At 43.1% G+C, this 14,246-nt stretch overlaps 1 protein-coding gene across 1 annotated transcript in view; it reads right to left on the minus strand.

Moving 5' to 3' along the window:
- Positions 1-14,246, minus strand: part of smchd1 (structural maintenance of chromosomes flexible hinge domain containing 1) — a 44,773-nt gene that overhangs the window by 12,077 nt on the left and 18,450 nt on the right. Inside the window, exons 14-25 of the mRNA XM_023972458.2 lie at positions 14,074-14,187; positions 13,841-13,947; positions 13,669-13,751; positions 13,429-13,545; positions 11,739-11,816; positions 11,372-11,497; positions 11,108-11,252; positions 10,743-10,842; positions 10,518-10,590; positions 3,805-3,941; positions 779-916; positions 263-502 (exon numbers count right to left, since the gene is read on the minus strand). Of these exons, the coding sequence (XP_023828226.1) occupies positions 263-502; positions 779-916; positions 3,805-3,941; positions 10,518-10,590; positions 10,743-10,842; positions 11,108-11,252; positions 11,372-11,497; positions 11,739-11,816; positions 13,429-13,545; positions 13,669-13,751; positions 13,841-13,947; positions 14,074-14,187 (1,458 nt within the window). The remainder of the gene's footprint in view (positions 1-262; positions 503-778; positions 917-3,804; positions 3,942-10,517; positions 10,591-10,742; positions 10,843-11,107; positions 11,253-11,371; positions 11,498-11,738; positions 11,817-13,428; positions 13,546-13,668; positions 13,752-13,840; positions 13,948-14,073; positions 14,188-14,246) is intronic.

A 14,246-nucleotide genomic window follows, 5' to 3' on the forward strand; every position in this document is an offset into this window, starting at 1 on the left:
TTGTCCTTCATATTTGTTCTCCGTCTTTTGAAACAGTGAAACAATGTTTTCAGCACTTATTTCCATGACTGATCAGAATGTGTTTTCTTATGGCCCTCGGTTGTCCCTCTGCAGCAGACATATGGTGAGTAATATGTTTGGAACATCGAATTGCAATACATAAATCGTATCTGCACCTAAGTATCGTGATAATACCGTATCTTGAGGTCCCTGGCCATCCCCAGCCCTAATTCATACACGGCCAGGGTGGTGTCATCATTACCTTGATCCTCCGGGCCATCTCCTCAGACAGAGGGACCACCCTGCCTCTCTCGTCATACAGTCTATAATGGAGGTTCTCCAGGAGGTCCCCTGCCGTCCAGTCTATCTTTTCCTTGTCCCTAAGCACCATGGAGTCCACCAGGCTGTCCTCGTCCTCCTGACTGTACACCTCGAGACGTGACACACGGGTGCTGGGGACAACCCTCAGATCCCTCTGGACTGGAGCTACACTCTTCTGACTCTGATGGGTAAAAAGGGATGAATGAACATGTATCATTTCACTTGACAAAATGTATTCGTGTTATGTTTTTACACTGAAAATATTTTAAAAAGCCCCAAATAATATTGGACTGAAAAACAAAACCTTATGACGCAGTGAAAAAAATGGCAGTGTGCAGGAGTTTCTTTTTTCTATCATTGAGCTCCATGGAGGGGGTGAAATAAGTTGAAAGGAGACGTTAAGAAGTTTGAGGTGAAACAAAGGGGAGGTCTTTATAGATGACAAACGATTACTTACGGGAATATCAAATGTAGCTTTAACCGTCTGGTCTCCCGCAATGTTTTTGAAGGTGATTGGTTTTAGCACCAGGGTCCCGGCTCCTGTGTTACTGCAGTCTACAGCCACCATGGAGGACGAACCAGGGATCCCCTGCAACTGAGACACCACAGAAAGATACATACCGCACAAATACATTTTATTATTGTCAAGCCAACACGTTGACTTCCAGGACTCAAATAACTTTTTTTTAAAAACCACATTAATTCTATTGGACAACAGTCTCTTTATGTATCTAGAAAGGAAGAGTTACTCCAGAAGGCAGAGGTTGTCTATGTAAGGACATTTAAAAAATTAAAAAATAAAAAATAAAAATCAGGCCCAGTGGGCACTGCTGACAAACAGTGAAATATTGTCAAGCAACTGATTGATTTCCAGGACTGAAATATACAGAGTATAGAAAGCATTAGGAACACGTGCTCTTTCCATAAGTGACCAGGAGAAAGCTATGATACCTTATTGAGGTCACCTGTTAAATGCACTTCAAACCAGTGTAGCTGAAGGGGAGGAAACAGGTTACAGAAGGATTTTTAAGCCTTGAGACATGGATGGTGTATACAATGCCTTCAGAAAGTAATCAGACCCATTGACTTTTCCCACATTTTGTTAGGTTACAGCCTTATTCTAACATTGAATAGTTCCCCCCCCCCGTTCAATATACACACACACACACAATACCCTATAATGACAAAGCAAAAACAGGGTTTTAGACATTTTTTAGACACATCAAGTCCGGGCCACTCAAGGACATTCCGAGACTTGTCTCGAAGCCACTCCTCTGTTGTCCTGGCTGTCTGCTTAGCATCATTGTCCTGTTGGAAGGTGAACCTTCACCCCAGTCAGAGGTCCTGAGTGCTCTGGAGTAGGTTTTCATCAAGGATCTATGTACTTTGCGCCGTTCATCTTTACCTCAAACCTGACTAGTCACCCAGTCCCTGCCGGTGAAAAAAATCCCTACAGCATGTTGCCGCCATCAGCATGCTTCACCATAGGGATGGTGCCAGGTTTCCTCCAGACGTGACACTTGGCATTCAGGCCAAAGAGATCAATCTTGGTTTTATCAGACCAGAGAATCTTGTTTCTCATGGTCTGAGTCCTTTAGGTGCCTTTTGGCAAACTCCAAGGGGGCTGTCATGTGCCTTTTACAGAAGAGTGGCTTCAGTCTGGCCACTACCATAAAGGCCTGATTGGTGGAGTGCTGCAGAGATGGTTGTTCTTCTGGAAGGTCCTCCCATCTCCACAGAGGAACTCTGGAGCTCTGTCAGAGTGATCATCGGTCTCTTGGTCACCCCGACCAAGGCCCTTCTCCCCTGTTTGCACAGTTTGGCTGGGCGGCCAGCTCTAGGAACAGTCTTGGTGGTTCCAAACTTCTTCCAGTTAAGAACGATGGAGGCCACTGTGTTCTTGGGGACCTTCAATGCTGCAGACATTTTTTGGTACCCTTCCCCAGATTTGTGCCTCGACACAATCTCAATTCTTTTGACATCATGGCTTGGTTTTTGCTCTGACATGCACTGTCAACTGTGGGACCTTATATAGACAGGTGTGTGATTTCCAAATAATGTCCAATCAATTGAATTTACCACAGGTGGACTACAATCAAGTTGTAGAAACATTAAGGATGATCAATGGAAAGAGGATGCACCTGAGCTCAATTTCATATCAAAGGGTTTGAACATTTCTAAAAACCTGTTTTCACTTTGTCATTATGGGGTATTGTGTGTATCTTGATGAGGGGGAAAAAATACTATTTAATCCATTTTAAAGACTAAGGTAACAAAATGTGGGAAAAATGTCAAGGGGGCGGAATACTTTCCGGATGCACTGTATATAAAAACGCATTCCTTTCCTGCTATTGGGCAACAGTCGCTTTATGCACTCATCTGGAAGGGAAGAGTGGCTCCAGAAATCTGAGATTGTCTATGGAGGACATTCTATCAGGCCCAGTGGGCACTGTTGGCAAACATTGAACTCCTCTTTATCTTAGTGACAAAGGAAAGGGATGGAGACATGTGGACTAATGGCTCCACCAGGGTAACACAGCAGCCTCAACTTCAAAGGCTGATACAGCAGTTAAAGCCTTTCCTGAAGGAGGAGACTAATTCCTACACTAAACTGAGCATGATTTAATCTCCAGAACAGCAATGTGTTACCAAATTGAAACAATTTCACAAAAGTATTCCCGTAGTTGAGATCTGCCTCCTAAAGCCCCCTCACTTGGGAGAAAATGTTCAGATTTCCCATCAGAAGCCCACAAGTCAGATATCATTCATGGATTCTATCCTACTGGTAGATATTCTGGCAAAGAGCTGGATCGTATTCGCAAGGAACGCAAAGATTAAATAGGGGAGGGACTACTTTGTCCAGTAAGAAACACTTGTTTTCTATTGCAAAACATTTTGCTATGGTATGCACTAATGAATACAACTCTGGTAACCTGCTGTATGGAGTGTGGCCCTAAATTGCACATACTCTCTGGGACAGTGACACACCCTCTTACTCAACCCTGAAGGGTTGAAATAGTGCTCTGGCAGAGGGACAAGCCCGCCCCTCCCTTTATATTAGTTTGTTTCCTGGAGAGGGAATGGCTGTTCTACTGGAGCCAGTGTTTTTCATTAGCCAACTGCTGAGAAACTTGGAGGCAGAACTAGTACACACAGCTCCCGCAGGCTGCAAGTCCGACAACATTCTCAGGGTGCTTGGTTTGGCCTTACGAGAACTTGATGCTACTTGGTGCCTTTGAAGACATCAAAATGCCTATTGTACTTCACTATTAAGAAGTGGACTTCAGTAAAAACATGCAGATGTATGAGCATGGAACACCAAACACTAGATGGAACTTAAGATTTCAGAAAAATATTAACTGAACTGGAAGAAGCCATAGACATGCCAAGTTAGTGATGGGGATAGAAATTGCAGTGGTGTAATTCCTCTGCTTTTGACTTGAGTATTCATACCTCCAGAGTCAGGGTCTAGTCTGATTTTACCTGGCAGCTGATGATAAGTTTGGGGTGAGCTGTGACGTTTCCTGCTTCATCATGGACCTCCACATCAAAGCTAACCGAAGTTCCATTCTCCACAGTGATTGGATCCTCTTGTTTCACTTTGAGTGAATCTGGGTTACCTGTAAAACACACACATTCAGCTGACACACTACTATGGAATGTCCTTTACATGTACACTGAACACAGTGAGCTCCAAAAGTATTGGGACAGTGACATGTTTTGTTGTTTTGGCTCTGTACTCCAGCACTTTGGATTTGAAATGATACAATGGAGGTTACTACGTGGAATTAAAGTGCAGACAGTCAGCTTTAATTTGAGGGCATTTTCACCAATTGCAGCACCTCTTGTATTTAGCCCCCCCCCAAAAGTATTGGGACAAATTCACTTGTGTATTAAAGTAGTTAAAAGTTTAGTAGTTGGTCCCATATTCCAAGCACGCAATGACTACATCAAGCTTGTGACTCTACAAATTTGTTGGATGTATTTGCAGTTTTGTTTTGAGTCTGTTTCAGATTATTTTGTACCTAATAGAAATTAATGGTAAATAATGTATTGCCATTTTGGAGTCACCTTTATTGTAAATGAGAATAGAATACGTTTCTAAAGACTTCTACATTAATGTGGATGTCACCATGATTATGGAGAAAGTTAGACACACAAATAAAGAAACGTCCTTTTTTCCAGGACCCTGTCTTTCAAAGATAATTCGTAAAAATCCAAATAACTTTAAACACGGTTTAAACACCGTTTCCCATGCTTGTTCAATGAACCATAAACAATTAATGAACATGCACCTGTGGAACGGTCGTTAAGACACTAACAGCTTACAGGCGGTAGGCAAGTAAGGTCACAGTTATGAAAACTTAGGACACTAAAGAGGCCTTTCTACTGACTCTGAAAAACACAAAGAAAGATGCCCAGGGTCCTTGCTCATCTGCGTGAATGTGCCTTAGGCATGCTGCAAGGAGGCATGAGGACTGCAGATGTGGCCAGGGCAATAAATTGCAATGTCCGTACTGCGAGACGCCTAAGACAGCGCTACAGGGAGACAGGATGGACAGCTGATCGTCCTCGCAGTGGCAGACCACGTGTAACAACACCTGCACAGGATCGGTACATCTGAACATCACACCTGCGGGACAGGTACAGGATGGCCAAAACTGCCTGAGTTACACCAGGAACGCACAATCACTCCATCAGTGCTCAGACTGTCCGCAATAGGCTGAGAGGCTGGACTGAGAGCTTGTAGGCCTGTTGTAAGGCAGGTACTCACCAGACATCACTGGCAACTACGTTGCCTATGGGCATAAACCCATGGTCGCTGGACCAGACAGGACTGGCAAAAAGTGCTCTTCACTGACGAGTTGCGGTTTTGTCTCACCCAGGGGTGATGGTCGGATTCGCGTTTATCGTCGAAGGAATGAGCGTTACACCGAGGCCTGCACTCTGGAGCGGGATCGTCGGACTGAGCTTGTTGTCATTGCAGGCAATCTCAACGCTGTGCGTTACAGGGAAGACATCCTCCTCCCTCATGTGGTACCCTTCATGCAGGCTCATCCTGACATGACCCTCCAGCATGACAATGCCACCAGCCATACTGCTCGTTCTGTGCATGATTTCCTGCAAGACAGGAATGTCAGTGTTCTGCCATTGCCAGCGAAGAGCCCCGATCTCAATCCCATTGAGCACGTCTGGGACCTGTTGCATCGGAGGGTGAGGGCTAGGGCCTTTCCCCCCAGAAATGTCTGGGAACTTGCAGGTGCCTTCTTGGAAGAGTGGGGTAACATCTCGCAGGCAAATCTGGTGCAGTCCATGAGGAGGAGATGGACTGCAGTACTTAATGCAGCTGGTGGTCACACCAGATACTGACTGTCACTTTTGATTTTGACCCCCCCCCCCTTTGTTCAGGGACACATTCAATTTCTGTTAGTCACATGTCTGTGGAATTTGTTCAGTTTATGTCTCAGTTGTTGAATGTTCATACAAACATTTACACATGTTAAGTGTGATGAAAATAAATGCAGTTGACAGTGAGGATGTTTCTTTTTTTGCTGAGTTTATATCATACCCTCAAGACATGCTAACCTCTCACCATTACAGTAACAGGGGAGGGTATGATATGTCTAACTTCCTCACTCATACCCTCAGATTAAAGATGACAGTCTGCACTTTAACCTCAGTCATTGTATCATTTTAAAAGTGCTGGAGTAGAGCCAAAACAACCAAAAATGTGTCACTGTCCAAATCCATTTGGAGGTGAATGTATATACAGTGCTGCTTGTAAAACAGTTTAGACTACATATATGTTTTAAGACCTAAAGGGTGGTTGATGTTAACTCAAAATGACACAATGACAAGGTTCCAGTTTAACAAAGTTTACTATACTATATGAACACACTACAAGTAGCCATTACACTCAAGGCCAGGTCCATCAACGAACTCTTCATGCGCACTCTTGACTGAGTGATAGCCCCGTAATAACAGGAATATAGGGATACTTAAAACATGAACTTAACAATCTCCCCCTTTTCTTTAAAGACAAATAAAACATCAACAACATAATTAAATGTCCAAATATTATTCAAGATCCCCATTACAAATGGGTTGTGTGACAGTTCTTATTTGTATTACTCAAGCTGCCACTTTCCATTACTGAGAGCCTGTAGGAGCGAGAGCCTGTAGGAGCACAAGACCGGATGCTCCTTTTTTTAGTCAGACAGTCAGCAAGCTGTTCCTTTGTGGTCTACCACAGAATCCGCTGGATTCTCTGTGCTTGAATAAGTTCCTTGATGCTGAGTCTTTTCTCTGTGACAGACTTGGTTGACTTCACAGCATCAACTAATAAGTAGTTGTCAGTGACACAAACTACAGGTAGAAAGTGCTGTTTTGTCTCACCAGTGGTAAGCTCTGAGAACAGAGTTGCAAGAAAGATAGCATTGTCAACTCCATCCCCAAGACCAAGGGTTTCTCCAGCAAGTCCGCTTCGGGACAACCCTTGTGATCCTTTTTTGACTGCCAACAGATAGGTGATAATCTTCCTCCTTCACCCATTAACACGATTAGATGTCAACCTTGTGTGCCTCCATCTGTAAGGTTCCCTAGCGAAGCGTCTCTGAAGACAACTAGTTTCAAAGAGTCATCTTATCCAACATGCTGAAACTTTAAAATCACTTGTTGTGATTTCAGATTATGAACAATTTTGTTTGCGTCATGAGTGGTTTGTACAGTGGCGTGTTTTGTGTTAGATGCCAAGTTGCAAACATCAAGTCTACTCTGTCTATCAACCCATAAAATTTGTCCCATCTTTGACCTCAATTTATCAGCTTCAATTCCACAGAGGGGAATTCCTTTGTACGGCTCTTGAAGAATCCATGTGGATGGGTTGAAGATTCTTGATATAGCTCTCCTGTTGCATCAGTATTTTGCCATCAACTGTAATAAACTCTATGCCAACATAACAAAAATGTATGATCATGCTCCTCACGGCCAACCTAGAAAACAGCTTTGAGGTGTGGAATCACAGTTGTAGCAAAGGTCTCTGAGCCACCCCAGATAAAGTAATCAACATGACAGGCAAATACTCCAGTCACATTGCAGTCTTGATCAAGCCAATAGAAGACTGCAGGATCCACTTGTGACATTTTTCCACCTGTATTCAGCATTGTTGCCTTGACTTTGTTGTACCAGTAGAGTGATCCATCTGCCAGTCCATACACACACTTTTTTAGTTTCCACAGTGTTCCTTCGCTTTTAGCTTCAGGCGGAGGTCGGATGTGAATGTCCCTTGACAGATCTGTTCCCTGCAAAAATCCAGATTTGATGTCTATGGAATTAAGTTTCCATTTTTTCTGGCAGATCACTGACATCAGCAATCTGAGTGACTCTGAGGCGCATGTTGGTGAGTCTTTTGGGAGTTCTTTAGCAGCCAGCTCCTCAAAACCTCTAGCCACTAGACGTGCTTTAGGCACTATTCCAGTTAAGGATTCTTTAAGGGTACACACCCACCTTGTTGAGACGCATTTTTGGCCAATGTCTTTGACTTCCTCAAACACTCCATTTTTCCTCCAATTACTGAGCTCATCTAGCTTAGCTGAGTCAAATGACACGTCCTTTGTTTCAAGTACATCATCATTTTGAATGTCATTCTGTTTTTCTCGATTTTCCATTGATTCAATTCTGATATTATCTACAAGTGACAGGTCAGCTGACCCTGTTGTACCAGAAAGTGTAGCTGGTTCAGAGTACTGCAAGTTGTACCAGTTCTTGTGTTTTACTTTTCCTGCTCGTCCAATGACGGTTGCTGTATGTGGAATACCACTTTCTCTGTCCATGTATTTAACAGTTTGTCCTGTTTTCAAATTGGAACAACCATGTTCTCTTAACACATATGGCTGTTGTTGAATGTTTTCCTCATTTGAACGCTCAATAGTATTACCTGTGGCATGGTTAAAGGTCTCTGCTCCATTTCCTGTGTCAGTTTCAGTGTCCATATCATTGATGTGACATCTGGTAGGTTTGTGTCTGTTACTGTGTCCTTTTTGTCATTTTCATTAGGAGACAGAGGGGCTGTAGCTGAGAATCAATCTTGTTGATCATTTACTTTCCGCAATCTTGAGTGATGCACCCTGACAATCATGCCTCACAAATATCACCACACCATCTTGACCAATGACTACTCCCGGTCCTTTCCATCCTTGACAGTCAACTCGTTTGTAGTACACTTTGTTTCCAGTTTTGTACTTCTCTCATCATTATTCCCTGAACTGCTGAGTAACTTCTGAAGTCTGTCAACTGTATCATGTCCAAACTGTTTGTAAAGCTTTGCAATACTTTGTGTTTTTCTTTAGTGCTCATGTTCTCTGTGACTGTCAGAATCTCCATGTGCTCTGTGTCAGTCAGAATCTCATTTTTGCATGGACTCTGTGATGTCTTTGTCTAAAATGTTTACACAATAGTGGCCTGAGGTAGTAAGTTCAAGAGTCACTGGTTGTTTAAACATCACTGCCTTGTCATTTTTATGTCTAGTACAGCCTCTGCCTTCTTGAGGGAAGCTTTGCTTAATAGTAAGGGGATATCTGTAGGGACCACCTCTGTTTCAATGTGACACTTAGTCTGACCAATTTTGCTGGTATCTTAACTCTCTTGGTAGAATGACAATTCTCCCATCTCCAAATTTGAAAGCTCTTTTGCTTGGTGTGTCAATCATATTTTGTACTTCTTTCATATTTAGTTCACTGACATAGCTATCAAGCCATTTTGCACCACACACTGCCGTGTACATGCAGTATCAATCACAGCAGATCCTAAGGATTCAACTATAAAAATCTCAGTATCAGATTCATTTGAAAACAGTGTAATGTTACACTGCTCTCTCTGTGTTTACATTTTCCTCTGTTAGTTAACTTGTTCATTTTATGAGGACAGTCTTTAACCCAATGGTAAGTGTGCTTTGACAAATAGCACATTTCGATCTCCTTCCATATTTGTCCAAAGGATTTGTGCCGGGAAATGGGCCCTCTTCTGGTTGTCTTGAGAACGTGACTTGTTGGCGCCTTTTCTGTGCTGCTCGGTGTAATATGCTGCGTCACTCACTTGCATTCCATCTGTTATTGGCGCGACAGACGTCTTCTCACCAAATATTATTTTTAGTGCCGACTTCATAGATGCAAAAGTCATCACAGTACAAGCAGTCAAAGCCAACTGTTTCTCCCTACCATCTAGACAGGCAGTGTCTAGCAACTTGAACGCTAACACTGCATCTGGGAGAACCATGTCGTACTTGCGCATTCTATTGTACCTCTGTTCGAAATCAATGATGTAGTCCGTCATTGCAACCGAAATATCTCTCGTAACACTGTCAAAGTTTGAATATGCCTCATAGGCACGGTCTTTCTCTTCTTTAAGAAATACAGAATCCAGTGCTGTGATCAAAGTTCCCATTACCGTCATCCTTGTTCAAATCCTCAACGGATATTTCCAGTGCTGTATCTCTCGCTCTTCCCTCGAGCGATAATACCACCGCAAGTGCTTGCTTTTTCGCGTCCAGATTAGTAACGCGTGTCCAGATTCCCAGTTAATTTTTCCAACTTTCGTACGACCTCTTCTCGTCGAAGCGAGGTGGCACATTGTAGTTAGAAACCATCCTCTGCTACCAATGTAACTCGAAATGACACAACGACAAGGTTCCAGTTTAACAAAGTTTACTATACTATATGAACACACTACAAGTAGCCATTACACTCAAGGCCAGGTCCATCAACGAACTCTTCATGCGCACTCTTGACTGAGTGATAGCCCCGTAATAACAGGAATATAGGATACTTAAAACATGAACTTAACAGTTGATGTGTTTTGTTATCCCATGTTGTCACCCTAACTAGCCATCCAGCCACAGCTGGACAGCATATGCAACGTTCACCAGGGCAATCATTGACTTAAAAGCCTTTGTCAGGATCTACCGACAAACCCCCCCCCCCCCCCCCAATTAAAAAGGATGTTTCTTCTCAAAGCAGAGCAGCAGACTCCAAGTTGTTGCCGTAAATCACAGGTTATTAAAACAGAGTTTTAATGCAAACAATTTTTTTTATGCAAATGGTCTATTCATTGTTTACCAAGTTAACAAGTGTTTTTCTCTGAATAACCAGGAGCACAAACATTCTTTAATTTGTGACTTCAAGGCAAATCAATCACTTTACCTGGGAGAAGGCTGATCTTCAGAGTCTGCGAGTCGTGTTTGAGGCCAGGCAGTACCACTTTCAAGTCATGCGTCTGCCGAGAGAAAAATAAGACCCATATATTTCAAACATTACTCGGGGACGTAACTTGAGAAAGCTTTCAGTTGAGTGTCTGTTTCTTTGAGGTTCATCTGGATAGAGGTAAAGTGAGAGCCCTGCAGCCCTGGAAACCAGCGGGTCTCTGACCTTGCTCTGGTAGTTCTGCACCGTCCCCCTGGCTCTGACGCCTCGGATGGTCAAAATGGTCCCCCTAGCGGCCACCCCCTCGTAACTCACTTCCAGGGCACTGAAACACAGTAAGAACCACCAGCTAAACAGGGAGGAGCTGACTAACAGATTCCGGGGCTGAGCCCTGCAGGGAAACGTCTTTATTACACAGTCACACACCGAGGGGATGTGCAAACAGAAAATAAAAACACCTATCAATCAATGAATCAGCACATTCAATGAATATCTTTAGAAATACTCCACACAGACAAAGTATGCAAAACAAAACACCTCAAACATGACAATGTGTTTAACTATTTCGACTATTTTTATGTGTAACCTACCTGCATTCCAGGAGGGGCTTAAGGTTGGGAGGGGGGCGAGCAGGGTGACCGTATTCATCCAGCAGCTCCAGTGGGATGTGGAAAGGCACCCCCACATGGAGCAGGTTGTTCACTGTGCCCACCACAAACCTCTCTGCACTGCCCTCTAGGAGAGGAGAGAAAAGAGAGAAGAAACAGCTGTTTAGGAGGTGGATCTGATTGTTACTGGAGAGGGCCAATGATTTTAATGTATGTGTGGCAGTCTGATTTCACAAATTAGCTTACCAGTAATGGAAAAGTCCAGTGTGTGGATGGGAAGCCGATTCCCAGCCCAGACGGTAGCGTTGCTCTCATTGACATTGAGTATTGTGTTCAGGTGCAGAGTGTACTTCCCCAACTTGTTCAGGTTCTCTGTACAGGGAATCACATTTATTTATAAAGCCCTTTTTACGTCGGCAGATGTCATAAAGAGCTTATAGGAGATACCCAGCCTAAAACACCAAACAGCAAGAAATGCAGATGCAACACTGATAAGCCTCCGGAGAGTAGGACATTATTATGACAAACACTGCATCACTAGCTAGTAACATAAAAACAGGAGAGGAAACTAAGATCATTACAATAAAGCCAATTATTTAAAAAAAACAATTACCCATGGTTCTGAACCAGAACGCCCACTTGGCCGAATGTGCTGCAATGTGAGAGTTGGTCTCCACATCACCATTAGGTGCTAGGGAGGAAGAGAGAAACTATTTATGACACGGTATACACACACTAGCCGTTGAAACAGTCCGCCACAAATATACAGTTGAAGTCGGAAGTTTACATACACTTAGGTTGGAATCATTAACACTCGTTTTTCAACCACTCCACAAATTTCTTGTCGGTTAGGACATCTACTTTGTGCATGACACAAATAATTTTTTCAACAAGTGTTTACAGACAGATTATTTCACTTATAATTCACTGTATCACAATTCCAGTGGGTCAGACGTTTACATACACTAAGTTGCCTGTGCCTTTAAACAGCTTGGAAAATTCCAGAAAAGTATTTCAATTAGCCCATCAGAAGCCATGACATCATTTGAGTCAATTGGAGGTGTACCTGTGGATGCATTTCAAGGCCTACCTTCAAACTCAGTGCCACTTTGTTTGACATCATGGGAAAATCAAAAGAAATCAGCCAAGACCTCAGAAAAGAAATTGTAGACCTCCACAAGTCTGGTTCATCCTTGGGAGCAATTTCCAAATACCTGAAGGTACCACGTTCATCTGTACAAACAATAGCCGCAAGTATAAACACCATAGGACCACGCAGCTATCATACCGCTCAGGAAGGAGATGCGTTCCGTCTCCTAGAAATTAATGTACTTTGGTGCAAAAAGTGCCAATTAAATCCAGAACAACACCAAAAGGACCTTGTGAAGATGCTGGAGGAAACGGGTACAAAAGTATCTATATCCACAGTAAAACGAGTCCTATATTGACATAACCTGAAAGGCCGCTCAGCAAGGAAGAAGCCACTGCTCCAAAACCGCCATAAAAAGCCAGACTACGGTTTGCAACTGCACATGGGGACAAAGATCGTACTTTTTGGAGAAATGTCCTCTGGTCTGATGAAACAAAAATATAACTGTTTGGCCATAATGACCATCGTTATGTTTGGAGGAAAAAGGAGGTAGGCTTGCAAGCCGAAGAACACCATCCAGGAGTAACTGGTGCACTTCACCAGGCAGGAAAATTATGTGGATATATTGAAGCAACATCAGTCAGGAATTTAAAAGCTTGGTCGCAAATGGGTCTTCCAAATGGACAATGACCCCAAGCATACTTCCAAAGTTGTGGCAAAATGGCTAGAGGACAACAAAGTCACGGTATTGGAGTGGCCATCACAAAGCCCTGATCAAATCCTATAGAAAATTTGTGGGCAGAACTGAAAAAGCGTATGCGAGCAAGGAGGCCTACAAACCTGACTCAGTTACACCAGCTCTGTCAGGAGGAATGGGCCAAACTTCACCCAAATTAATGTGGGAAGCTTGTGGAAGGCTACCCGAAACATTTGACAACATGTTAAACATTTATAGGCAATGCTACCAAATACTAATTGAGTGTATGTAAACATCTGACCCACTGGGAATGTGATGAAAGAAATAAAAATATGAAATAAATAATTCTCTTTACTATTATTCTGACATTTCATATTCTTAAAATAAATTGGTGATCCTAACTGACCTAAGATAGTGGATTTTTACTAGGATTAAATGTATTTGGCTAAGCTGTATGTAAACTTCCGACTTCAATTGTAACAGCAGCAATCATTCTTACGATTCAGATCAACTCACAATGCCAAACAATTTTTAGTTCGATTGAAAGTGTTTTCCGTGTTGCGTTTTGCATGGCAGATGGTATCCTGGATATTGACTCTCCTTTCTTGTTGAGAATTTCCACATGGAGAGGTCCTGCAAGGAATGAAAGGGAGATCAGTCACTCACAAAGATGTGCATACTTAGGATACAGTATCAAAAACACTTGGCAGATAGCACGGAGCAACTGTGTGAGGTGCAGGGCGTCTGTCTCTGTACCTAGTGGAGTGCCTGCTGGCCGGACATCGTTCTGGGTCCAGGGATTGCCCTCTGGCCAGGTCACTTTTAGCTTGTCTGGGAGTCTGGGGCAAAAACGGGACAATGTTACATCATAAAACCCATGAACCACATTCATGTACGTTGGGAATAAAATCCAAAATGGTTCCCTCACTTGGCTAGTTCGTCATCAATGCTCTTCTTGATAGCTGCATTGGTAATCACCCTGTCGATTTTGGAGATGGGTATTGTCTTGATGTCATCGTACAGCGCCTTTGGTTCCTACGGGAACCGATACAAAACCAGATGATTTTGCAGCCAAAATCATGCAATTGCATATGTTAAGTTCCTTAGGATAAGAGTGTGCAGAACAAAGTGTCACTACTATCACTCTCCACGATGTCTTACCATGGCCACCTGCACCTGCCCTCCTGTGGCGTAGACATCTCCCTCGTGATCGCCGTATAGTAGGAACTGAATAACAGAGCCAAAGAAGATGGGCTGTGTTTTCTGAGACTTCACCTAGAAGGAAAGGCAGAGAAAACAGAGTTTAGAGATCGACACATTATGAGCTACTTAAT

Source organism: Salvelinus sp. IW2-2015, linkage group LG27 (genome assembly GCF_002910315.2).
Source record: "Salvelinus sp. IW2-2015 linkage group LG27, ASM291031v2, whole genome shotgun sequence".
Taxonomy (NCBI): Eukaryota; Metazoa; Chordata; class Actinopteri; order Salmoniformes; family Salmonidae; genus Salvelinus; species Salvelinus sp. IW2-2015.